This window comes from Pituophis catenifer, unplaced genomic scaffold (assembly GCF_029215685.1).
Source record: "Pituophis catenifer annectens isolate HBS135680 unplaced genomic scaffold, rPitCat1.0.hap2 SCAF_1, whole genome shotgun sequence".
Classification (NCBI taxonomy): Eukaryota; Metazoa; Chordata; class Lepidosauria; order Squamata; family Colubridae; genus Pituophis; species Pituophis catenifer.
Genome location: NW_027256881.1, coordinates 88179086 through 88206056, shown reverse-complemented (window position 1 = coordinate 88206056; position 26971 = coordinate 88179086). Strand labels below are relative to the sequence as shown.

At 35.4% G+C, this 26971-nt stretch overlaps 1 protein-coding gene across 1 annotated transcript in view; it reads right to left on the bottom strand.

Annotated features, from left to right (window-relative positions):
• MAP3K5 (mitogen-activated protein kinase kinase kinase 5) overlaps window positions 1-26971 on the bottom strand; it is a 109829-nt gene that overhangs the window by 20240 nt on the left and 62618 nt on the right. The window contains exons 9-20 of the mRNA XM_070932686.1: window positions 25906-26065; window positions 24266-24419; window positions 22158-22265; window positions 17485-17534; window positions 11811-11906; window positions 10700-10781; window positions 9251-9384; window positions 6103-6230; window positions 5280-5416; window positions 2883-2988; window positions 725-882; window positions 195-372 (exon numbers count right to left, since the gene is read on the bottom strand). Of these exons, the coding sequence (XP_070788787.1) occupies window positions 195-372; window positions 725-882; window positions 2883-2988; window positions 5280-5416; window positions 6103-6230; window positions 9251-9384; window positions 10700-10781; window positions 11811-11906; window positions 17485-17534; window positions 22158-22265; window positions 24266-24419; window positions 25906-26065 (1491 nt within the window). The remainder of the gene's footprint in view (window positions 1-194; window positions 373-724; window positions 883-2882; window positions 2989-5279; window positions 5417-6102; window positions 6231-9250; window positions 9385-10699; window positions 10782-11810; window positions 11907-17484; window positions 17535-22157; window positions 22266-24265; window positions 24420-25905; window positions 26066-26971) is intronic.

Genomic DNA, 26971 nt, shown 5'->3' with positions numbered 1-26971 from the left:
TGCTGGATTTCACCCCTGACACACATACACTTATGTAACACTTATGAGTTTGACAAAACTCATTACTTCAAAACCATATCTGTCAGTGGGTTCTAACTTGCCATTCTCAAAAGACTGTCAAGTAACCTGGCTTTGTTAATAATGACCCCTAATAATCTAAGATCTCCCAACTAGAAGAGTTAAGATTTCTTCACCTGTTAGTTTTGACTGCGACTTTCTTTTTTTGCTGGTGACTTTTAAGAACTCATCTACAAGAAGCTCATTAGCACAGGTTCTCTTATCTGGATCAGGTTCAAAGCACCTCAGCAAAAAAGCTTTTGCCTCCACTGACATGGATTCTGGAATCTCAGGATGTATTTTGAACATTCCAACCTAATAAATGCAGATGAAAATCGATTTTTTAAAAAAAAAACCCACACAAGCAGATCTTTCATTGCAGAGGGAATTGTTTCCACATTAAAAATAGCATTAGCTGAAAGATCTTAGAACAGTCTTTTGTTCTTTGATAGGTATTATTTTAAAAGATGATTTAAATAACATTTTAGCATTTTGTTTTCTATGGCATGCTTTCATGTTCAGGTGAATCTAAATATGAACAAAATATGCTGTAACATTCCCCCTCTAGCCAGTTATCATATCGTCTTGTTTTTTTCAACACAGCCTTGACATAGTTTACTTTCCTTTTTCCTCCTCTTTTCAGAAAAATGTAACTATCTAAACTAACCTTAAACATGGCTGCTTGTGGTTCTCCTAGTTCATAAAATGGAGGCTTTCCTGTGGCCATTTCAATAATTGTACAGCCTAAGGACCAGATATCTGCAGCCTTTCCATAACCTCTTGGTCCTTTATCAATTATTTCTGGTGCCATATACTGAAGAGTACCTGTGAAAAACAGATGTATTTTATGCATATTTAATAAACTGAAAGAAGGTATATACTAAAACAAATGAATTCTCAGATTTTACATGTACATTTCTGTCACAGCATTTAGCATTTATATGGCACATTAGACTGTTTCAAGTGTCCCACCTACCTTTCCTTTTTCAGACTCAATTATCCTAGTTTAATAGATTGCATTTGATACTGGCCTTGCACTTATGATCTGTCTTTAAATGCTTCTAATCTAATCTATCAACTATAGTCAAATCAGCAAACTGTGATTGAATTCCTCTTTACAAATCAAGACATGAAATTAAAATCACAAAACTGTGATTAAACAAAACTAAAAACAGTTATTTTCTTAAATGCAAAAGGGAACAGTACAAGAAGAATGTAATGATAACCTTAGTTTATATAAGTTGAATGCTGCGTCAGAAGTAGGCTATTTTATTGCCCATAAAAATGCTATAGAAAAGATAGATCAAGGCATTTTTCCATTGTACCTAGGAATGGGGGGGGGGGAGAGTTAACAGAGGCTATTGATTTATAATTTTTTTTCATCCTTTTCCTGCAGTGCGGAAAGGAGGATGCCATTAACATTTTATGTGTGGGTGTGTTTTTAGCAAGAGCAGATATTATCTTAAATATTACGTTATTTCAAATATGCATTAAAAATAATATCCATCCTGTGCCAGTTTGGGTATAAGGGGCCAGCACTGAAATAACCATGCAAGGATAGCCATGTGATAGCCTGAAGATGTCAGGACTGATCCTTGAACAGATCTGGAACATGAATACAATCTGGCCATGCTTTAAAAAAAAATATTATTCAGTGCACATTGTTCTCCAAAAAAAATAAAAAAATTGTCTTTGCAAGCAACAAACTCTGAAGTTCTCATATAAGAAGAAATAAAAAGCAGGAAAATGTTGAGTTTACGATTGTAAAAATTATTGTGTGTGCTGGCATGACTTTGTATTTTTTGATTCAAGACCAAGACCATATGACTCAAAAAAACTAGTTTTTTCTACCTGATCTTGTTGTAATTTTGTAATAGTTTAAAGATCACTGGATTTAGTTCCATACTAATCTCAAAAGTAGTCCATTATGGTGAACATACAGAAAAGAGCTATTCACACATTATGCTGTTTTGGAAGAGCTACCAAACAGAAAGCTTACAAATATCTCAATGACAGAGCAATAATTTCCATAATATGGTTCAGCACAGGTGTCTATAACATGATGTATACATAGGTGTCCTGAATGCTATATGACACAAGCCAATAGAGCAACTGGATGCAGTTGGGATTTTTTAAAGCTATTTTGAATAGTCCCCACCAGGCTTTTTCAATATATTCAGTAGTAAGTAAGATTGGAAATGGAATCCAACATTTGGGAATACAAAGTACAGAAAGGCTAATCAGAAAGTTATATCTATTAAAGTTAAAAACTGCAAATAAATCTATTCACTGTTTCAAAGTTACATTTATGTTGTTTTTATTTTCTATAAGAAATATAAATCCAGTATAAAATCTAATACATTTTTATAAGTGTATACAAATGCCAGCCATAATATTGAATACTGAATCAGAGCACACCCAGTTCCTAAGCCAGCTAATGTTATGCTTACGTATGGCCTTTAATTGGATCAGAATGTCAGACTGATTAAATAGTTTGTACTTCCTCTAAATCAATTATCAGGAATATTGCTGATAACTTTAATGGAAATTGCTATGCACACCAACAGATGATTATTTCTACTTATGCGGACTACATCATGAACATATTTTCTAATGTAAATTTTCTTAATTAACACTTTTTAAGATTTGCATACAGTTAAATCACTGCAGAGAGAGGGTATTTTTTTCCTAACACAAGGCAAATAAAATGAGCATGTTATATCCACTAGGAATCCCAAAGACCATGTTCAATTTATGAACACTGAACATTCTTCCTGACATTGAAATTAGGAACTTTACAATATGCTTTCAGATTTAGAACATACCTGTGAAAGTCTCAGTGCAAGGATTGATTCCAGCAAGCCTCTTTGATGTGCCAAAATCTGAAATCTTTAACACTCCACTGTATGTGTTGATAAGAACATTATCCCCCTGGAGGAAGAGAACATTTGAGATCACTGTTTCACCTTATGATTGACGTCGCAAAACAATCCACAGTTAAAATGAATGCTGAAAAGTGATTATGAATGAAATAGATGTTGCTACACCTTCGACACTAGATTACATGTCTGATGACCTCCTCGTTCCTGAATGCTGAACTAGTATCTGTATGTACCTTCTAAAAACAATGGTAGCAGGGAAAAACAATAAAATAGGGCAATTCAAAAACTATAGGGAAAATTTATTTTATATACCTAATGTTGTGTGGATTTAATTATTTTTAACAACATATTTTCTTAACACATCATAAATCAGGACTGGGAAAACTGTGGCATTGCAGATGTTTTTAAACATCTCCAGTATTTTTAGGAAGCATAGCCAGATGCTGGAAGTTATAGGTATCAGTATTCTAGCATTCCATTTTACTGTTATAGAACATGATGGCGAACCTGTGGTATGCAGAGCCCTCTCTGTGGGCATGCCCGCCATCGCCAGTTGCTCTTCTGGTTTCTGCTGTGCGCATGTGCACCGGCCAGCTGATCTTCGTGCATACCAGAGCCCCCGGAAACCCAAAGACCAGCTAGCCGCTACGCATGTGTGCACCGGAAACACAAAGACCAGGTGGCCGGCGCGTGCGTGCACACCAGCCAGCTGGTCTTCGAGTTTCTGGGGTTCCAGCAAGCATGCATGTGGGCGCACACACGCACACACATTCTGGTTTGGGCACTTGGTGCCGAAGAGGTTCGCCATCACTGTTATAGAAGTTAATACTCGTAGCGCTTTGGTGAACGGCAAATGGTAGGCAAAGTCACCTAATAGATTTTACTTTGTCTTCCTCCCTCTACTGTCTCTTATAGCCTTACCAAAGAATTGAAAGATCTAACAAAACTATTACAGAGCAAGAACATAAGAAAAGAATTACTTGAAGTCTGATTGAAAAATCAATTGATTTGTGTAAAATTTCTATTTACATATGTTCACCTCAGGAACAATTCCCAGGACAAAGAATTACTTGAAGTCTGATTGAAAAATCAATTGATTTGTGTAAAATTTCTATTTACATATGTTCACCTCAGGAACAATTCCCAGGACAAAGAATTACTTGAAGTCTGATTGAAAAATCAATTGATTTGTGTAAAATTTCTATTTACATATGTTCACCTCAGGAACAATTCCCAGGACAAAGAAGGAAAAGTTCTCCAATCTTTTTTGGAATCATTTGGGTTTGGCCTCCTCCCTCTATTCCATCAGTCAAGAACTCCTTGAGCAGGCTACCTCATGGTACCATAGCCATGGCAGTTGGGTGTGTTAGAAAAAAGGACAGTGAATTGCAATATATGCAAAAAAAAAATGTTTGAGGCAAAATGTATGAAAGATAAAAAAAAATGAATAAATGGGGTGGAAAAGCAACAGAACAGTAAACCAGATCTCATGAACCCTTCGTATTTGATACTATCCATCATCAAGGGGATGTAAACCCCCCCTCACTCATACATATTGATTAATGTGAGAATTCTGCCATATCTTGAAAAGATTTCTGATCCCTGATGTAAATTAATATAGAAAAAGGAGAGTGGTTAAAATAATCACAAGTCAGGTATGTTCTGTGCATCACTATTTATTTAGATAAATTGTATTTTACCAATCTTTATGCTACATCAATACTATCCATTTTAAAAGGACACGAATCAGACACTGTGGTGTAATCTAAAGCTGAAGTGGAGGGAGGAGTTATGAGATTGGCTAACCTGGAATCATTGAAAGGGAGGAAATGGCAGAAAGCAGACCCTCCCTAAATCTTGCAGTGTTCATCTAATTGCTAGCTGTTTGTAGTGAGTGCAGTTAGTCTGGCAAGAGTCTTGTAAATAGGTGAGTAGCAATAAACGTATTTCTATGATCAACTTCCAGTGTCATTCTGGTTCCTTGTGTCCTACAGGCACCGTGCTTTTTCCAAAACCTTTTGAAGAACCCACAACTAAAACAAGGCTGAATTCAGATGAGAATCCCAACTAGACTACCCCACTAAATTGCAAACATCTTATCCATCATCATTTCATATCATTCATTAATCCTAAAATACTAAGAACTAAATCAGTTCCAATGCATTCTACTAGTGAATATCTGTTCAGATTTCTCTATTAACTATGATCAAATGGGGATTGAGACTTTCTTCTTTCAGAAGAACTAATTTCATATTCATAAAATAATTTTACATTCATTCATACCAGTTCTTTCTGCAAATAAATCTTCCTTTACAATTTATTGTACATAGCAATTCTCACCTTTATATCTCTATGCACAATTTGATTATCATGGAGGTATTTTAATCCTTCAAGAATCTGTTTGGTGTAGAAACCAATTGTCTGTTCATTATCTTTCAATGGTCCCCATTTTGATCTCAGAAGAGCTGAAAGGCTGCCTGAAATATAAAGAAAAATAGTTTCAAATGAGACAAATGCTAAGGGTAAACTGCAGGGCCTACTTGAATGGTAATATTTGTATTTCCTTAAGAAAATGGAAAAGTATTTATTATAACACTAGCACCTTTTGTAGCAAAAAAATATTCCGATTATCACTATACCAGGTTAAAAGCAAAGTTAAGCAGATAAAGTTCTACCTGTACAACAGTTTACCTTTTCCTCCTCTGCCTAAACCCATCTGAATTCCCTCAACCCTACAGAGTAAACCAAGATGTGTGCAGAGGAAAGATGCAAGAATTTATTCCATTGGAGGAAACTTTGCATCCACAGACAGACATCATTGGATGATGATTTATTACAAAAATTATTTCAGAACTAGTTCTATTTTTTTCTTAATATAAAACAAAAACAAATGGTTTATTCTACTTCAAAATGTTACATTTTGTTGCTTTTACCTCATTGATTAAGTGAATTGAAAAGCAGATTTTTTGAGTTCTGAACAATATTTCACACATCAACTTTCTAAATGTTAATGAAGAAAAACTGCTTTATAACCTTCTATAACAAACTTGCTGACCTGCAACTAGGAATTCTGGGTGTTGTAATCCTATGTTGACAGAAAATACAGCAATGGCAAACATTTGAATAAAAATGCATTAATTCTTTAAGTCTAGAAATGTCTTACCTCCTGGTACCTGTTCCATGAATATTTTAATAAATCCATCTTCACTAAATGAGCCAAGATACTGAACAATGTTCTTGTGTTTGAGGTGTTTGTGTAAAGCTATTTCTTCATGTAAAGGCTGAGAATACCTAAAAGAAAAAATAGATTAGCGTGATTCAGTCCCGTAGTTTTCATCCCATGGAATTTATTACATAATACTCAGTTTATTAAAAAAAAACCTCAATAATTTACAGATGGCAGTACTTTAAAGTAAAAAAAAAAATAATAAGCACAGAAAATTGTCCAGTTAATGTTTGTACAAAGGAAATATATTCCTAAAAATTGATAACATAGAACAAATAGCAAGGCAGAAGGCATAAAAGCTGACTGAATCAACAACTTACTAGTACAGAAAAATACAGCTCTATCTCATATTTTTGGTGGTATAATCCAATATAAATTTGAAATGGGTGTTTTATTGGAGATGTCAACCATGGATGTTTGCTTAAGTGCAATAATAATTTTTCCTTTTCATTGAAACAGGTTCAGTTTTTAATCACATTTTCTGTGCTTTTCTGGCAAAGTTAAGATTCTGAGTCAATTCTACAATACACCAACATTTAAGTTTTGTTATTCCCATTTAACTATCATATTAGTCAATTTTCCCTATCTTGGTTTCTCCAGATACTGAAATACGACTATTAAAATGGCCAGCTGCCACTCCATAGTTTTACCACTCATTATCAAGATTCGCTTGTACCTGACTGTTATTTTCACAAATTTTAGCCACCAGTGGAACTGCCTCAGAGATGATAAAGCTTGAATTTTTGCAGTTACATATATACAACTTTCTATAGTATGAAATTCTGGCCCTATTCACATTACAAACTAGACATGAGAGAGAGAAGACTGAATTTGGTATGATTTTAAAAACTGAGTTAATTTATTTTATTTTAATTACGTTAGTCTACATTTAACAGACCTAGTCTAGTTTGAAGTTAAACTAGCTTTCCCTGGATCATCTAAACTACTAACCAAAAATCAACTCTCCCTTCCTATAATCATAATTAAAGTAATCTTAAGAGAAACCTGCCCCCAAATAAGGCTTTTCTAGACATTCTACCTCTATAGTCATTTTGAGTCTCCCCTTTCCACACACACATGCAGAAGGACAAAAAGAGGCAGAAATGGTATGGCAATTATTCAGATTTTTTAAAAAGAAAATAATCCTTGGGGAGAGGAAACAGGAGGTACTGGGGAAGTTGTGGTGTCTGGGAGGCCTAGCAGATGACTGACTGAATCATTTCAAATTATGTGTTGTTGACACATAAAGATGAGGCAACAAATTATGTGTTGTTGACACATAACTGGAAAAGGCAGGATCACTTATGTCTGCAAACTTCCTTTAAGAAGGACAGAAGAGCAATCTGGGCCAGTCTCTTTATATATACAAGTAGTTCTCAATTTATAACAGTTCATTTAGTGACCATTCTAAGTTACAACAGCAGTGTAAAAAGTTATTTATGTCCATTTTTCACACTTACAACTGTTGCTGCATACCCATGGTCACATGATCAAAATTAGGATGCTTGGCAACTGATTCATATTTATGACAGTTGCTGTCCTGGGGTCATGTGATCATCTTTTGCGACCTTCTGACAAGCAAAGTCAATGGGGTAAGCCAGATTCACTTAACAACCGTGTCACTAATTTAACAACTACGGTGATTCACTTAACAACTAAGGCAGGAAAAGTTGTAAAATGAGGCAAAATCCACTTAACAAATGTCTCACTTAGCAACAAAAATTCTGGGCTCTACTGTAGTCATGTCAATTGTATTGGTATAGACTGCATACTATATTTGATATTTTATATTATGTGCATTGGTTGAGAGAAGATTGAGGTTGTTTCTGAATTTTACATTCGGAGATTTCTAGCTTTGTTTTCTTTCTGCCTGTAAGTGGTGTGTGTATACTTTCTGTGGGTCCACTGTGAGAGGTATCATGTCGTAGGATTGTGTAATTTGTACTATATATTTACCAGTTCATACATTTATTCTGCTTTTTTCCTATTATGGAAATAGATAGATCAAGTTCCTGAAGCATTAAAAGCAAGCATGTGTAGGCAAAACTATCGCTGGTTTTGTTAGACAAAAGCTGCTGTAGGGGAGGACAGTAAGAAGAAAATAGATTTGTGTGGGGGAAGAACAAAAAAGTATTTAATGCTTTATAAGTGCACTCCCACCCCCACTGCCATCCCCCCTCCCCCGCAGCAAAATTCCACATGCAAATGAGTGAGGATAAATACACTTCAGGAAATCTGCAAAAGAGTCTGGTCCAGTCTCTCTCTTTGGCCAGATGGCCAGCTAAATGAAAGGATTAAGAACACCCAGGTCATTTCTGTGCTTCAAATCATCCGCTGCCAAAAGGGATGGGAAATGGAAACGTGTGTTAATATTTCATAATCTCTTAAGGTACTTTTTTTTTTTTACTTACATTCAGAAAGCACTTAACCACTGAACCAGAAGCTAAAAGAACATAAATAGCCATAAAATAACTAACCAATATTAAATCCAGCTAGGCTTACTAAGCACACTGCATAAATGCAAATACCACATGTCTGAGTGACCTATAATTAAGCATTTTGTGTTCGTGCAGCAATTGTCTTTCATGTCTAATTCTGCTTCCTGAGTCCCTGGGCCCAACCTATACACAGCTTTGTGATGTGAACAAGGACAGGAAGACTCCTTTCATGCTATTATGAAAAAGCCATGGTGGCGCAGTGGTTAGAATGTAGTATTGCAGGCTACTTCTGCTGACTGCCAGCTGTTCGGCAGTTCGATTCTGACCGGCTCAAAGTTGACTCAGCCTTCTTTCCTTCCAAGGTCAGTTAAATGGGAGCAATACACTGACTCTGTAAACTGCTGAGAGAGGGTTTTAAAGCACTGTGAAGCAGTACATAAGTGCTATTGCCATTATTGTGATGGTTCAACAGCACCTATCAGGACTCTCTTCTGATTATCTATGGTTGATGTATCTACTGTTTGAGAAGGAAGTGCTTTTGAACACCTTTGGAGTCCTATTATTAGTTTTTCCAACAGAACACTGGTGAGCATTAGCTGTGTAATTGTAAATATAGCAGCATCTGTCAGCATTCACTATTACTATACCTGCTATCTCTTTCTGGGATTTCTTTAATGGCAATTCTGACTTGATTGCTCAGATCTCGTCCTGCATAAACTATGCCATAAGTGCCTTTCCCCAGAATGACTCGTTCACCATTTTCATCATATTCATAATCATACTATAACAAAAAAAAATACACAAAAGGGAAGGGATATGTCATTCTGTTATGTGTCAAATACAAATACTGTAATCTTTTGGGAAGATGTGATTCAACAGTGGCTCAAACCAAGGAGAATCAACATCCTATCTAAATGTCAGACCAGTGCCGTTGTGTTTATTTTTTTAAATCTACTGTATACTTTGTCTTTTTAAAAAAATCTATACTTCATAATGGTGAATTAGCATTCCTGGGAGAACAGGAATCTCATAAAAGGTAGTCCTCATTTAGTGACCATAACTGGGACCCACAACTCATTCATTAAGCAAAGAGGTTGTTAAGTGAAACCTCAACTGTGTGTATGATCTTACTTCAACTTCCCTTTGCTTTTACACACCTACAAAAGTCCTATAAATACATGGGACTGGTTGTAAAGTTCTTTTTATTGCTGTTGTAACTATGAACAGTCACTAAAGAGGATTATTTATAAAACAATTTCTGTTTAAAAATTTAACTTCTGTTTGTTTTCCACTGATCCATATTTTCCCCTTGAACCTTCTTGATAATGTTTAACAAAAGAAGATCTAAACATCTAAGTGGCAGCCAATGACTAAACACACTGCCTTGTTTAACGACTGTTCAAAGTTATGACAGTATTAAAAATATAACTTTATGACCAGAACTCACATTTACAACTGTGTCTCTGTTGTCATGCGATCAACACCCAGGCACTTCATAACTGATGGGCATTTATAACTTTGCAATGTCTTATAATCACACAATTGCCATTTGTGTGCTTCACTACCAGCTTCTGACAAACATTGGAGAAACTGGCAGTAAAACCACAAGCTGCAATCTTTTGATATTTTGATACTTTGCTTAACAACCTGCGGTGACTTGCTGAATTATCAAATTGGAAGTGATGTCATAAGTTCATCATGGTCACATTATATTTCCCTTAGTGACTGCACTGATTAGCAAGGGAGTACCAATTGTGGTTGCTAAGTGAGGATTACCTGTACGCTCAATGGATGATTAAATATCAAATGACAATGTATATACATATTAGAGTTTGAACAGCTCTTTAAAAAGTTCATCTATCTACAACAGGTTATACATTAATATGGCTTGCTTTTTTCTTTGTAATGAGTTATTATAATACTGCAAAAGAAACATGAGGTTGTAAATCATGATAGTCTCTGTTCCTGCTAACAAATGCTTGAAATACAGGAGAAAGTCTAGAAAGGAGACAAGGTTGTGGGCATGAAGTGGAACTTGCTAGGGAGCTCAGTTTTTTAAAATATGAAAAATAGGAAGAATACACAGTTGCCTTTACCTCCAGAGAATCTCCATCACATTCACCTTCCTCTGTGTTTTTTCCTATTTCTTCAGTGAAGCTATTAACCATTTCAAAAAATCTGCCAAAGACATATAGTATTCATATAGAAGAAAAAAACAATGAACAGAGTAAAACTTGGTGATTAGGAATCACAGCAGACTCTGATTGATACCACAGCTATGTTTCACAAAAGAAATTCTAGGCATGTTTTGATATGATCCCCTTCTGACTGTACCTTATACCTCAATATACAATTTTGCATATTGTTTTGGTAAATACAACCATACCCAGCATATAATAATAAGAGTTAGAACATTGGAATAAAACAAGGTTTAAAGGTCACTGAATATCTTTAAAATAATCACTATTCCTCAGCTCAAGATAATTCACAGAGTTGTTGTGAAAACAACAAGTATGGAAAAGGGAAGAAGCATGTACAATGCCTTGAATTGTTGAGAAAGAATAGGATAAACATAATAAACAAGCACAGGCCTTATTATGTATGATGGTTACATCATTTGAGAATATATGTATGGTGGTTATGTCACTTGAGAAAGAGGGATTTTAATATAAATTACAATCCAATTTTGGATTTAAACAATGCTTCTGTAAGTTTCATATCTATTCCTAAATGCTTGCAAAGAAAAAGTGATGGAATGCACACTGAGATACAGGAAAGATTATGTAACAGATGGCACAATCCAATCTCAGATGCCATTCTGAGATAATTTAATTCAAATCTTCAAAATTCAGAAACAAATCTGAATGGGTAGATATTTGGAAGATTTAGTATAGACCTGGGTGGCTTTTCCACAACCCTGATATTCCCTGGGTGTCTCTCATCCAACTAGACTTGACCCTACCTTAGCTTCTGAGCCCAGAAAAAGTCAGCCGGGGAACAACCAGCATTAATGCATGTCATAAATACAAAGTGAATGCTACTGATTAAAAACCTCAGAAGCTGAAATTAAACTGCTAAATATTCTCAGTAAATACAATTATTTTTCATGCCACAGTGGATTTTAAAATGCTTTATCAAATAAAAACATGGCAGATGTAAAAGTAGCATATTTATCTTTTAAAATATGTAATATTAATCAACACATACTTTTTGCAGTGATGTTCTGTACAGAAATAGATTTGGAAGTCATCTGAATTGTGTAGTACATACAGGAAACAGCATCGTTCTTCAAATTTTGAAATGCTAAAAGGAAATAAAATTAGAATAGATGACTAATATGTCTTTATACTTTATGAAATCTTTTGATTTCTACAAGAAATGAGAATTTTTAATGCCTGATATCTGAAAAATGCTACAGAGTAATTTTGTCTTTATTTTTAAGAAGGAAGATAGGTGAGGTTATGTTAGAGGAAGAAAATCCTCCCTCAGACTTTATAAAACAAAATTATTGAATGAAGCTCAGGTTGCTTCCTTACAGAAAAATAAAAGTTAATTCAATATTTCGGGACTCCCAAATATGGCTATGCTATCATTTCCAAACTTTTCTCTAGTCTCATAGATATCTGAGTCTGTAAACTTAAGTGTGTGTGTAGGGGTGGGGGGTGGGGTGGGGGTTATAAAAGTATACCAAAAAGCTGAAAAAATTGTTCTTGAAATACTTACATCATATTAAGTAGAACACTATCAATTATTTGAAGAAAGATAGGTAGCTACCTCATTTAAATGGACTGCGTCTCATTAAAATTATACACCCAGTGTAACTGTTCTCTTAAAAAAAACTCTGGGAGGATCATCTGGATTTGGAAGTTCATGAATCACATAAGAACTCCATGTAGTTCATGGAACTGTCATCAAACACCAAGAATGAATGATGAAGATTCATCATCTTCACCCCCAAATGACCTCCTGTGGCTTTTCCCCTCCATGATATGAAACTGACTACATACAGGAAACCATTGGAGGGCACCCTAGCACAAACTTTCAGCCGCTGCTTTCTTTTTCCTTTTAAAAGTACCAAAAATTCATCATCAAATTACGGCTGTCAGATAATTAATCTATGAAATATATTTTAACATGAAGTGTAGCAAACAGCAAATAAATACTAAAATATTTCTGACAGATCATTCCAATTGCATACCAATCTTTTTTCATATTCCCAGAATAAATGCTACTTGAAATCTGTCTAATAACTTACGACAAGTAACCTTACTAAATTCGATGAATCTTACTTGAAGATAATTAAATATATAGATGTCTAGGTGTACTAAATATGCATATAATTGTATTGTTCATATAAGGCGGCAAACACAGTCCTGCTACATCAGGCCATAAGGCAGCCTAAGCTTGCATATTATGTCACATGGCAAACAACTGGAACACAACCCAAATTTGGAATGGGTGGAATCCTCCTTCCACAGTTGCTTCTCAGTAACCATATCTAAGGACTTATTTAAACAATAATGCAGTTAGCATTAGTAATTATTGATAGCTTGATTTTCCATGACTATGAAGATTCTCAGTCATACAGATCATAACTATATCAAAGGTGCTTTTTCAAAAGGCAACTGGACTATGTTTTTTCCTTCAGGAAGATGTTTCACTTCTCATCCAAGAATTGATGAAGCTTTTGGATGAAAAAAAAAATTAGTCCAACTGCCTTTTGAAAAACCACCTTTTTGAGACTTGATACTCCATGCAACTTTCAATTCCATTTTTAAAGTCATTTAAATTGCCTGTCTCCTATCACAACTGTTTGCAGTCAATTTTACAGCTCAGCTCTGAACTGTAAATCAGAATCTCCCTGCATTTAGTTTTAGTAGACAACCTTGAGTTCTAACACTTCTAACCAGAGTTGCCTTATAGGTGAGATGGGCAGCATATAAAGTTAATAAATGAACAAAAATAAATAAATTCTGTGACACAATGATAAAAGCATCTCTTAACAGATGTTGCATATATCACGTGTAATTTCATATGCCGTATTTCCCCCAAAATAAGCCCTATCCCAAAAATAAGCCCTAGCATTTTTAAGCGCGTGCCTAATATAAGTCCTACCTCTCCCCAAATACACCCTTCTTAAGAGCTTGCACAGTCGGCCTCCCGTCCATTCCATCTGGTTGCTCACAGTGCCACCAACATGATGTGAGGTGAGGCGGGGGGGTGGACCTTCCCCACATGTCCCCCTCCAACTTACCTCAGGGCCCCTGCAGCCTAGTCATCCATGTCCCGACAACTGCCTTGTGGTGGTAGCACCAACAGGCATATCTAGCAGGAGCCCACAAGGCCACCTTTTCACTTCTGCTCGCAGCTGCAACGGAGCAGAAGGCCGAGCGACATGTCAGTGTCGCAGCCACAAGGCAAGGCAGATGTCAAGCCGTGGATGACCTGGCTGCGGGGGCCCCGAGGTAAGCCAGTGCAGGGCGCATGAGGCAACTCCATCCCCCCACCTCACTGCAGGGCTGCGGCACTGGCGCATTGCATGGCCTCTTGTTCCGTTGCTGCTGCGAGCAAGCAGAAGTGGGCCAGTGGCCACAGGGACATTGGTGCTGCCATTGGAAGGCAGTTGTCAGGGTGTGGATAGTCTGACTGTGGGGGCCCTGAGATAAGCTGGTGCAGGGGATGTGGGGAAACTCCATTTCCCCATCTTGCGGAGGAGGCACTGGCGCACCATGCAGCCTCCTGCATGAGAAGTGGGCCTCTGTACATGGGAAAAAAATAAGACATCCTCCCAAAGTAAGCCCCAGTGCTTATTTTGGAACCCAAAAAATTATAAAACCCGGTCTTATCCCTTTTTGCTCCTTTCATTTCCAAGCTAAAGTGTCCCCAGTGCTGCAATCATTTCTTGAAGATGTGCTATTTTATACTTTTCCCCCTTCCATAATACCATTTTGAGGTATGATGACTAGTAAGTAGGTCATATTCCATAGATTTACATAAGGGCGTTATATTGGCTATTCTATTTTCATTTCCATTCTTAATGTTTCCAAGCATGGAACATGCTTTTTTAATATCATTCCTTTACTTATAACCATTTGTTTAGTGACCACTTGAAATTACAATGGGACTGAAAAAAGTGACTAATGACTGATTTTCACACTAACAACCATTGCAGCATCCTGGTGGTCACATGATAAAAATTTGGCCGCTTGACAACTGGCATGAATTTATGATGGTTACACTGTCCCAGGGTCATGTGAATATCATTTGTAATCTTTCCAGCTGGCTTCCAACAAGCAAAATCAATGGGGGAAGCCAGTTTTGCTTAATGACCGCATGATTCATTTAACAACTGCAGTGATTCACTTAACAATTGCGACAAAAAGGTCGTAAAATGAGGCACAACTCACTTAACAACTGCCTCACTAAGGGGTCAATTTTGGACTCAATTGTGGTCGTGAGTCGAGGATTAACTCTAGTCACTATGATTCCACGGTCCTTTTCATCGCCAGATCAGAGCCTTTTAATATAAAAGTGAAGTTATGTTTTGCTTTGCTTTGTACCAACATGCATCACTTTATAATGCCACTCTGACGACCATTCACTGAGGGAAATCATTTTGGGGCTCTCCTTCAACAAACAAGGCTACCTCATTCTTAGCAATAAATATCAAATTATTTCTGTAAGAGTTAAAAAGTATCACTTATGGTACTGATCCATGGGAGATGCCTTTTTACAAATCTGACCTATATGAACATTTACTGAGTTTCCTGGGGTTTTTTTTTCACCAGTTACCCAATGTCCAACTACATAATTAATTAGGTAATCCTTGTATATATATTTACTTCTACTCTAAAAAAAGTCAGTGAGATTTCTCTTTGCAAAAGCTATGTTGATTTCTTATCAGCAAGATCTGAATTTCTCATTATCTCTTTAATAATACTTTCAACTCCTTTTGCAGAAGAAATGTTAAACTTACTGGGCTATGACTTCCTTTGTTTTGCCTCAATCTCTTTTAAAATTTTGCTGAGTGTAAAAGAGAAGTTGCATATTTTTATGAAAAAAAAATCAGCATGCTCATATTTAAAAACTATTCCGGGTCTGGACATTTATTTAATTTTAGCTTGCTAATTTGTTGTACAGTTTTTTCTTGTTACCTCTGTATTCTTAGTTTGTTTCAAACACCTCCAGTAAAAAACATCATCAACACGCATGTTTATTTATTTAGAAAATAATTCATTCTTTGCTATTATTCTATCCTACCTTAACACACCTTTAATGTTTTCACATTATCAGGGCTTCATACCACAGATGGCTATAAAACTTTCTTTCAGGCCTACACTAACAAGCAGAAACAAGATTAGATAAGTATTTTTACTGCAAAGAATTAGGAAGCTATATAGACAAATTCTGTGTACTGTAAAGCAACACAAACCTGCCACACACAGAGTTGTAACATAAACATAAGACGGTAACAGCACCAAAGTTTATCATCTGGACTGCTTTCTCCTTGTTTGATTGCAATTTTCCTGACTTTAGTATGGCTTCCATAAAAATAGAGCTCTCTGTAAGAGAGATGGAGCTCTCTCCATTTCACAACCTTTAACCTGTATCTGGCCAGTTTCTTATTCCAAATACTTTTGAAGCTTTCTTTTTTAATTATTTACTTTAATGTTCTTTGTCATGTGTTTCTCAAATCTTTTTTTGGTAACTTTTATTACTAGCTAGCATAATTTGGGGCAGGACTGAGCTTCTTTTTTGTTCTGCTTTGAGCAAAACATTCACTTCCTGAAGGAAACCTTCTTAATTTTGATATCATCTCTGGCCTTGCTCAAAGATAGTATCTGGATTTCTTTTGAATTTTGCCGTAGCCTTCATAATAATAATAATACTAGTAGTAATTCCACCTCCCAGCAACTGTAGGCAATTGACAGTTTGTTAGAAACATGTAAAAACAAGTAACAACAAACTCAAAATAAAGAAACAATGATGGCATAGAAAACAAATCCAAATGAGAACAAGAGAACGGAAGAAAAGGGGAGTTAACTGTCCTCACCAAAGATCCCTTGAAATCCCCATTAGGCTGTTCGATTCTTGAGGGAACCTTATTCCAGAAGGAAGAGGCTGGTTTGAGATGAATATCCTAAATATGATTTCATTACTGGAGTTGAATAATCTCCAAGCACTGTTAAGAGAACTGACCCTTGACTATCTATCAATTTTCTTTTTATTAATCTTCTTTTAAAGTTTACTTTTCTGAAGTCAAATATGATGTTATTGCATTATTTGGCAAACATTTAATTTATATCAATTAAAGGCTACAGCATTATAATCATTATTGATTCAATTACATTTAGGTCTCAGACAAGATTCCAGATTCTACTTAGTAATAAGTTCAGTGCTCCATAACACCATTATTTAGGATATCTAAAAATGTGGTAGAGACTTTTCCATGCCCAGAGTTTGCATTTCGCAATCTCTGTGAAAACAGAGTAATGTTTTTCTGTCTCTCACTAATTTTTAAATATCACTGTTATTTAATGATATCTGATTTAACAGCACAATTAATATAATGACTTAATTAATTTATCCAGCTAACTTTCCATGGATCAAAATCTTTCTCCTGAAGATACAAGTAATTAGAAGAAAATAACCAGACTCAGTTTTAAGGTATTTTACTGATGCAATTTTTTTTTTGCTTATTAAAGAAATATTTATGGATTCTGTATTGAGCTATATGATAGAACTCAGTCACTCTTTCTCATCTTGATTAGACAGTTATTGCAAGGATTGAATAGAACAGTCAGTATCTAAAGAGGTCATTCTGAACTCTGTAAAGAAAAGGTAGTATAAAGGTGTCACAGACAAATAAATATAAACTTACCTTACTCCTCTTATAGATTCAGCACTGAAGTTCCATTCATGAATACCTTTCTGTAACAAGAAACCAACAAACATAGCATGTAATTGTTAAATGATATAAAATAATTCAGCCTATAGCTTAAAATCTTGGCAGGTTATTTTCCTTTATTACATTTACCCTTTTATGAAACAGTTGTCACTTTAATAAAATTGCACATGGCATTACATTCAAGTCAGGCTTGACTCCTAATAATTTCATGTATAGATTTGTGCAATTTTCTTGGCAAGTAGGATATGCCTTGCTCATTTATTTATGAATTTGTTAAATGTATTTTGGATTGATCGGTTATATGCCATCAAGTTGTTTCAACTCCTAGTGACCACATAAATATAGATAGATATAGGGTTATCCAACTCAAATACTTAGCATGTTTTGGGGCAGCGTATCACAAAAAAAATGAACAATATCCAAAAGAACTATTTAACATTAAGACATACCCAATATATGAGAGCTAAAGTGGCAAACCACAGTAATGAAAGTAACCAAAAGGAAATTCTATTTAATTGTAACCAAACATGTGGGAACTGTCTTCTGGAATATTTTTTGACTTTCCAGTTCTGCCAGAGCTCTGGTATTTCCTGATATTCCTGTCCATGTACTAACTAAACCTGAACTTGCTTAGCTTCCAGACAAAGTTAGCCTTGTATTGCCACCTACTTAAGTTCACTGTATATATAGAATAGTATTAAGATAATCCTAATAACTCTGCTGAACTTATGCCTTTTTCTCATGGTTGAATCTTTGAAGCTTCTTTCTTTGCTTATTTCATAGGATGCCTTTCAAAACAAGACATTTGTTTATTATCTGTCCACATTTGCTTAGTCATTTTGTTGGATTCCATTTCAATTCTTAACAATTATGGAGGTGAAAATTATTATGGAGGTGTAATGCCTAGACAAAGGCATTACACTATAAAAAACACTTCAGACCCATTTCTCATTAGGTAGTTGCCATTAAAAGAAAGCTCGGAAATTCCTATTTCTTTAAAAACATATTTTTAAAAAATATAATAATTTAACAGTTGCTTAATTCTTATGTTCTCAAGAGGGTGAAGTTAAATAGAAACAATCTTCCTGGTGATCCTGCCAAACTTTCAGTCCACCAGTGTAAACATTTTAAGAAAGTTGTCCAAGTCTGACATCTGTTATTTGCTTAATAAAAACAGGCAACAGGAAAACTATTTAAATAGCCAGTGTGAGACCAAGTACCAGGGCTTAGGTAGCACTCAGAGCTTCTGGAAAGAACAATACTAGATGCCCCTAGGTATTGCAGCTTTGGGCAAGAGGCAGGCTTATGCCACAAAACAGTTCAGGTGTTATTCAGCAGACAGGAAGAGCCAGTAAATTCTACCCAAGTGAAATAAACGTTCAAGCTTAGGCTTCCAAGCCACTCATCAAAGTTCAACAGAGTTAGTATGTCAGTGTGATCCAGGAGAAAGAATAAACAACCCTTTATCCTCCAAGACTCCGTTCTACACCCATAAAATGGGAACAAAAATTATTGCAGGTTGTCCTCAACTTACTTGATCACAATCGAGCCCAAAATTTATACTGTTAAGTGAGACATTTGTTCAGTGAGTTTTGTCCCATTTTACAACCTTTCTTGCCCCTGTTAAGTGAATCATTGCAGCTGTTAAATTAGTAACACGATTGTTAAGCGAATCTGACTTCCCCATTGACTTTTGCTTGGCAGAAGATCACAAAAGATGATCACATGACCTGGGACATTGCCACATCATAAATACAAGTCAGTTGCCAAGCATCCGAATTTTGATCACGTGACCATGGAGATGCTGCAATGGTTGTAAATGTGAAAAATGGTTACAAGTCGCTTTTTTCAGTGCTGTTGTAACTTTGAACGGTCACTAAACAAATTGCTGTAAATTAAGGACTGCCATTTATAAAGTCAGACTGAATTTCTTCTCTGCGATAATCTGTGGAATATAATAGACATATACCATTGACACCCCATCAGCAAATGAAGCAGATCCTCTTGTTTCCTGCAAGCTTCCTGTATCCCCCATATCTGCTCTAGAAGTTTAGATCTTCTTGAGAAGGTAGAGAGGGAGGAACGAGACCACCAGTGATGCAAAGGGGTTAAGAGAAAGGGCACCTTCCATTGTAAGATTATGGCCTAATGAAATATACTCAGCAATCCCAAAAATAGTAAACCAGAATGAAGCTCAACTTCTTGTCCTTTAAGATAAAAATTGCCTTATGGAATCTAGCATGACAGAGTAAAGTAGAAGTGGTTTTTCTACACTGCCTTGCCTTTTTGCAAGTTTTTTGGGGAAAAAAAGAGTAATAATTACCCTTATTTCCATGTGAAGGATGCATTTGTTTTCCCTCAAACAGACATAATTACATGTGCAAAGCCTTGCCAAATTGGTGTACCGTCTGCTGTACTAACTAAGGATCAAAGCTGAGTGTACCCACACTGGAATTCACAAGTCTTCATTTTAATATGGTTGTTAGCTTTGCTCGAGGATGAAACAGGAATATATTAAAAGCTACTGCCCATGTTTTCCATAGATGGATTAAAAAAAGAAAGTAAGTTTTTTATAAAATAAAAAGATTTCCTACAAACTGACATAAAAAGCAACTGGTGCTAGGAAATATTCTCCACACAAGATTTCTTCTCCTCACTTTGCATCATTATTCTGTGGATAATGTGGCCCTCAAGCTCTTCAGAAAAATTTATATGTATCCCTGATTTCTAAAGCTTGCCCACCCCATTCTAGACTCGGGATGATTGCTTTCTTAGTAAGGAAGCAATGTGATTTAGAGCAGTCAAAATGCTATAGATGGTCACTTCAACCAATCTGGCCAGCAAAAAATAAGCTAAAACCTAAGCTAGGTTTATCCTACTTATGAGTTATTGCAATAATAATTTTGTTCAATATAACAGGAAGTGAAGAGTTGAATAGATTTGTTCAGCGACTGAGCAACTGGTGCTGAACAACTGTAGTTATGACTTATGTTGGTTACAACATCCCCACGTTCATGTGATTGCCATTTGTGGCCTTCTTTAATTGAAAAAATGTCATGGGGAAGCCAGTGGGAGGTTGCAAATAGCAACAATATGAAGTCCTTAACAACACTGCTTAACAACCTGCAGTGATTTGCTTAATAATGGCAACCAGAATTACTGGAATTTCTGTCACTAAGGGGTATGGTTACATAACATTGCATTTTATGACAGCATTACTTAGCTACAAAAATTCTGGTCCCAACTGATGTTGTTCAATGACAACTACATGTGCTCTATATTTTAGAATGTTTCAAAAATTACTGTAGACCTAGATAAGAAAAGATAGATGAAAGACAAAAGATCAAATTTAAAAATGTCCAAAATTTCACAAAATACCACCAAATCTTGATTTTTTTTTATCTTATTCCCAAAATCTGTTTTGAGGATACTAAAATATGGCATGAAAACCAACATTTTATATAATTTGGCAATAGTATTTTGGTGTTATTAAATTGTGCATTTTTTATAATTTAATTTTGGAGTTCTAGGGATGCATTTCAGTATAGTGCATACATTCTAGGACCCAAACTTGCCATGTTGCAGACTAGTGGTCCAAAATACCATTATCTAAGGGAAAAAAATCCCCTGAAATCTATCACATTTTCTATGTTTTCTATCATTTCTTTCACTTAATTCTTTTTTTCAGAAATGATAGCATCTGCCTTTTTACATCTAAAAGCATTTTAGCTTTTCTCTTTAGTTCTGGCTTGAATAGTATGTCATCCTTACATGTAACATTCACTTTGATAATAATCTAAACATGAAACTAAAATTCTTATTGGCGCTAAAGAAAAAGGCCGTCTTAGTCATACCCTTCATCCTAGTTCATTTGCATAGACCTCTGGCACAAAATTACTCAATAATGTAGCGCTGCACATATTGGTTTAAAAAATGGAACTGTGTCATGAGCATGATTAGAAACTTTATAGAAAGAGTTTAATTTGAAGTAAAGAAACACTTTCCATGCAAGCAGTTCCAATTAAATTCCTGCCTGAAAAAGCCTCTGTCTAAATTTTTGGGAAGACAGCAGGCCACTATAGAATTGCAAATTGGTGCACACAGTACTGAGTTGGATGAGCCAATAATCTAACTTGATATAACAGAGCACCTTCTAACCCTGAAATATTTTATATGAGCATGTTATACTTTTCTCTCTTTTGTTGATTAGTCTCTTCAGTTATCTTGCAAAGAGTTTTGGAAATGATTTGCCCTTGCCTTCTTAGAACTGTGAGAATATCCCCTAACTGTGTCTTTGTGTCTAAAGTGGAATCAGAACTCAAGTTTCCCAGTTTCTAGCCTGATACCTTAACACCTGCACCAAATTGGCTCTTCATATTATGCTTAATAATCTTTCCCAACATCCATTACTTCCTTTTCCTTAAATTTCTTGATTGCCATATTCCATTATCTTTCCTCCCTCAAATACCAAAGGTTCTGGATCTCAAATACCAAAGGTTCTTTGGTATTTAATAATTTCCTTTAGTAAGAAAAAAAATTCTTTAGCTCCTGCACTGTAGCAGAGTGATCATTGGGGGATAAGATGAAAAAGGAAACATTCTGTACATCTTCCTTTTTCTTCTTAAGATACAAGGAAGGCAGCTTACCTTATCATCAGGCATAACATGCCAAATAGAGACAGTCTTCTCTTCAGCTTCACTATTGATTGACAAGTATGAAGGTTGATAGATTTTTGTAGGTTCCAATATCAAAACCTTCAAGCAAAAATGACAAAATAAAAGTTAATAACAGTTTCCTCAAAATGTCTAGTTATTTCGATATTAAACTGTAGTTGAATAGAGATTATAAGGCTTTGTAACAGGTATTCTCTACATGGTTTATAATTTTATTAGCTAAACCATTTACGGCAACTATTTCTATTGCATAGCCTCTTATACTTTATCATACATCGGTTTATGCATTAACAGTATCTAAAAAAAGAATTGGTGAGGAAAGAGCATGCAACACAGAACAAAATCTATGGTAAGAAAAGAAAATAAACTTTTATTTTGTTATGTGCATGGTAGAGTTCAATTAAAAACTACATTCTATTATTTACTGAATGCTTCTTCTCTTCCATCTTCTTTGTTAATAGAATTTTTTTTATTTGTATTTGTGTATTTCTCCAGTTAATACTGGTTTCAATTATTTAATATAATATAGTAACAGAGTTGGAAGGGACTGTGGAGGTCTTCTAGACCAACTCCCTGCTTAGAAAGGAAACCCTACACCACGTCAGGCAAATGGTTATCCAACATCTTCTTAAAAATTTCCAGTGTTGGAGCATTCACAACTTCTGGAGGCAAGTTGTTCCACTGATTAATTGTTCTAACTGTCAGGAAATTTCTACTTAGTTCTAAGTTGCTTCCCTCCTTGATTAGTTTCCATCCATTGCTTCTTGTCCTACCCTCAAGTGCTTTGGAAAATAGCTTCACTCCCTCTTGTTTTGTTTTGTTTTTATTTTTAATTAAATTTTTAAATTGGTTTTTGTTTAATTTGAAAGATTATTTTCTAGATCTTAAATCAACATTATTGGGAGACATGTAACTACTATTTTCTTAATTTCAGTATAAGTTCAAATTCTGCACAGAAGAAGGCAAGGAAGCTGCCAATTCCCCCCTTTTTTTCCCCAGGGAGGAAAAACTAAAAGAAAACATGAAAATTGCTGATTCAATACATAAAAAGTCTGATGAGACATGAGATAAAAATGTCACTTTTACCTCTCAATAAATTGTCAAGAGTTACAATGGCTTTGGTTTATCTGATGACAAAAAAACCAATGTAAAAAAGCTATTGTAGCCAGATTAGATATTGTTGATAGGTTTTCCTCTGATTCTATGATATTCTATGAAAATACACAAATGAAAATCTTTGTGGGGAAGGAGGTATAAGAAAGGAAGAGAAAAATATTTTGTAGAGGGGAACAGGTATAGTGGGATGAAAAGCATGCATAAAAATAAAGAAAAACTGTAAAAACAGTATTAATCAGAAGATTGCAGCTTTTGTAAAAGTAGACACTAGCTTGCATTCATTCCAGTTTACAAAATAGCAGCTATAAAGCAAGATTTATGCTGTTCATTATTTTGGTAAATTCAAAGCATACAGTATGTTACGATGAAGTAAAGGACTGGGCAAGCAAAAAATGTATTTCTGCAAATTTAAGCAAGGAATCTTTGAAGTGACTGTGAATACCGAATCCCCAGTTACGGTTAATTTAGCAGGGAGGGATCAATAGGTCTCAGATGACAATGTATTGAAAAGCAGCAGGATGGAACTGATAGTGAAAAGGTAAAGAACAGTACGATACTTATTTGCCAAGTATTAAGTATGAAATCATACAATAGGTGAATATACAATAGGTGAATATACAAAACATTTGGTTCAATCTGTTGTCAAGAGAAAAGATGTAACAGCCCAAATTATTTAAGTGGTAAAATAGTTAGAATGACAGACTGCAAACTAGCTTCAATTCCTCATTCAGAAATGAAATTCAAGCTCATAATCATAATCTTTTCACCAGAATTGTTGTGACATTGAAGCTAAAACTGTAGAAGAACCATGTTCTTTGTAGGAAAAGCAGGATGTCTGTATCTAATAAAGATCAATTTAATTATGTTTTTTTTAATTTATTGCCTTCCCAATTAAAGCACTTCTCTTTCCAAATAACCATGTAGCAAGACAAACAGGAAATGAACAGTGTTTAAATTATACTTACGGGAAATCTAACTACAGAGACATCCGTTTTTGTAGCCTCGACTAGAAAATCCATCCAAAAGTCTACAAGTTCATTTTTGCCTACTTGTTGGTCTGGATTTAGCTTCTTAAAGTGCTGATATATCAAAATGGTTTCCACAATGGACTTAAGATACCTAGGATAAACCAGGAGAAAACAAAGACTAGTTTGCAACATTTTATATTATTGCTTGCAATCTTTACCACATTCTTTTTTTACCGTGTTTTCCCAAAAATAAACCCTCCCTGAAAATATTTAAAGGCATGTGCAGCCAGTCCCTGCCATTTCCTCTGGTTAGGGTTAGGGAGACAGAGCTGGAAATCAGGTAAGACGGCAAGAGGATCCCCGTCTTGCTCCACGCGCCCCAAAATAATAAGACCTCCCCGAAAATAAGGCCAAGCTCTTATTTCAGGGTTCAAAAAAATATAAGACAGGGTCTTATCTTCGGGGAAACACGGTACACAGACCAAAAAGCACATCACAAAACTGTTTGACTGGGTAAACATGTACAGAGCCTCTTTTCCCCGAAGCTGGTACTCCACTATGTTTTTTTTAAAATAGCTTCCACCTTCCATTGTGCTTAGGATAATATAAATCACATTGTCCTGGATAGATTCCCTACTACTTTGCAGACAGAAAGAAACATATTTTTCTCCCTTTCTTAAAATTAGTAAGTGTCCTTTCTTTTTTTTTAGTCGAGAAAATACTTCCATGTTACTGGTTATTTCCAAGAATTATTTTATTTCCAAAAAGACGGATGTATCATAAATGGAAATATGCTTCACTGAACTGAAGCCTGAATAAACACAAAGGCCTGTATGGATAAATAAAGATGGAAATAAAACATACGATGATTCTCTTATCTCTTCTCTGGATCTGGTTTCAATCACTCCCTATCACAGTTTCAACTCAAATTGACTCAGGGAATTATAGTTGCCTAGCAACTACAATCCATTTTTCTCATCTTGGAACCCAGCAAAATGTCTGACATAGTTCTTGCTGAAAGTCAGCTAAAGAACCATTGTTCCAGATCTGCTTGCTATCTTATTGCTTGGTGTCTTTTTAAAAGTAAATACAATACCAAAATCTCTCATTGATCCCACAAACTAGCCTTGAGAAGAACATCAGGCAGAGGCTACACACTGTAAAATAACCATTTGTGTCAACTCTTCATTGCCCTCTTATTGATTTAAAACTAGAATGATAAAACATTAAGAATAAGGGGAGAGAAGGAAATGGACCCAGACCCAGAACTATTCTAGGTATGCTGAATATTGCACCCGTATTTACATGGGCTGACTGTTCATCAAAATTATTTTTAACATTTTCACTCAAGTTGAGAACAAATTCTGTTAAACTGGATGTAAGTAACATTGGTTTTTCTTTCTTTCTGAATTTCAGAGTTTGAATCCAGAGTCAAAACTCAAGTGCTTACTCAGGAAAAAAAAGAAGCAGAAGGATACCTGGAAACACACATTTTATGTACACTGTACTTTCATCCTCTGGTGTCAATGTGGTGTACAAAATGATTCGTTTTGCAGAGTTGCCAATGTCTTTAGAATGCAATGTCATTTAATCTGAAAATTAAATGTATATTAATGGCACAAAAAAGTATCGCTTACCATGCTGGTGTCTTCAACTTGAATAGCTTTTCTGAGGCATGGATCACTCTTGTGTGATCATTTGCCAAGACGCTGGCTCCCAGGAAAAAGCCTACTTCCCAATAACTTTGCAATTTCTCCAAGTTTCCTTTCTTCCCAAGTAGGCTGCTTATTTTAACTCCTGGAGAAATTAAAATTGTATTTTAGCTGTAATGGTGGGAATTCTGGAACCCAGAACCCCAATCCATCTAGAAACTGTCAGGCTGAGGAATATAGACTTACGCCTTTCAAATTTAATAGACTTAATAAACCTCAGCAGAAGTTGTTACTCACTACAGTACTACAAATTTAAAAACTGAGCCACTGCCTAATTTCAGGATATCATTGTTTTCATACATTTATGACTCCCTCTTCATTTCTGCACAAGTTTTACTAACCTCAGAGATAAGGTCAAAAATAAAAGAATGAGGTTTAAGGGGACCTAGCAGAAACTGATAAAAAGGATGCATTGTCAACAGAAGTCACAAAATTAGTGCTATGAAGCAACCTTCATTTCTTTCAAGGTTTCAAGTGGGAAGTCTATAAAATTGAATTGAGATTTTTCTGTTTCTCAGTAATTAGAAAATTGGCCTGCTATACAGGTAGTTCTCGACTTACTACCATTTATTTAGTGATGTTGCAATGGCACTGGAAAAAGTGACGTATGACCATTTTTCACACTTACGACCATTGCAGTATCATCACGGTCACTTGACAAAATTCAGATGTTTGGCAACTGGCTCATATTTATGACCATGGCAGTGTCCTACTGTCCTAGCATCATGTGATCACGTTTTGTAACCTTCTGACAAGCAAAGCCAATAGGGAACCCAGATTCATTTAACAACCATGTTACTAACATAGCTGAAGTGATTCACTTAACAACTGCGGCAAGAAAGGTTGTGAAATGGGGCAAAACTCATTTAATAATTGTCTTGCTTAGGAACAGAAATTTTGGGCTAAATTGTGGTTCAAAGTTGAGGACTACCAGTATTAGCTTAATAATAATAATCAGTGGTGAAATGTAAAATTTATTACTACCGGTTCT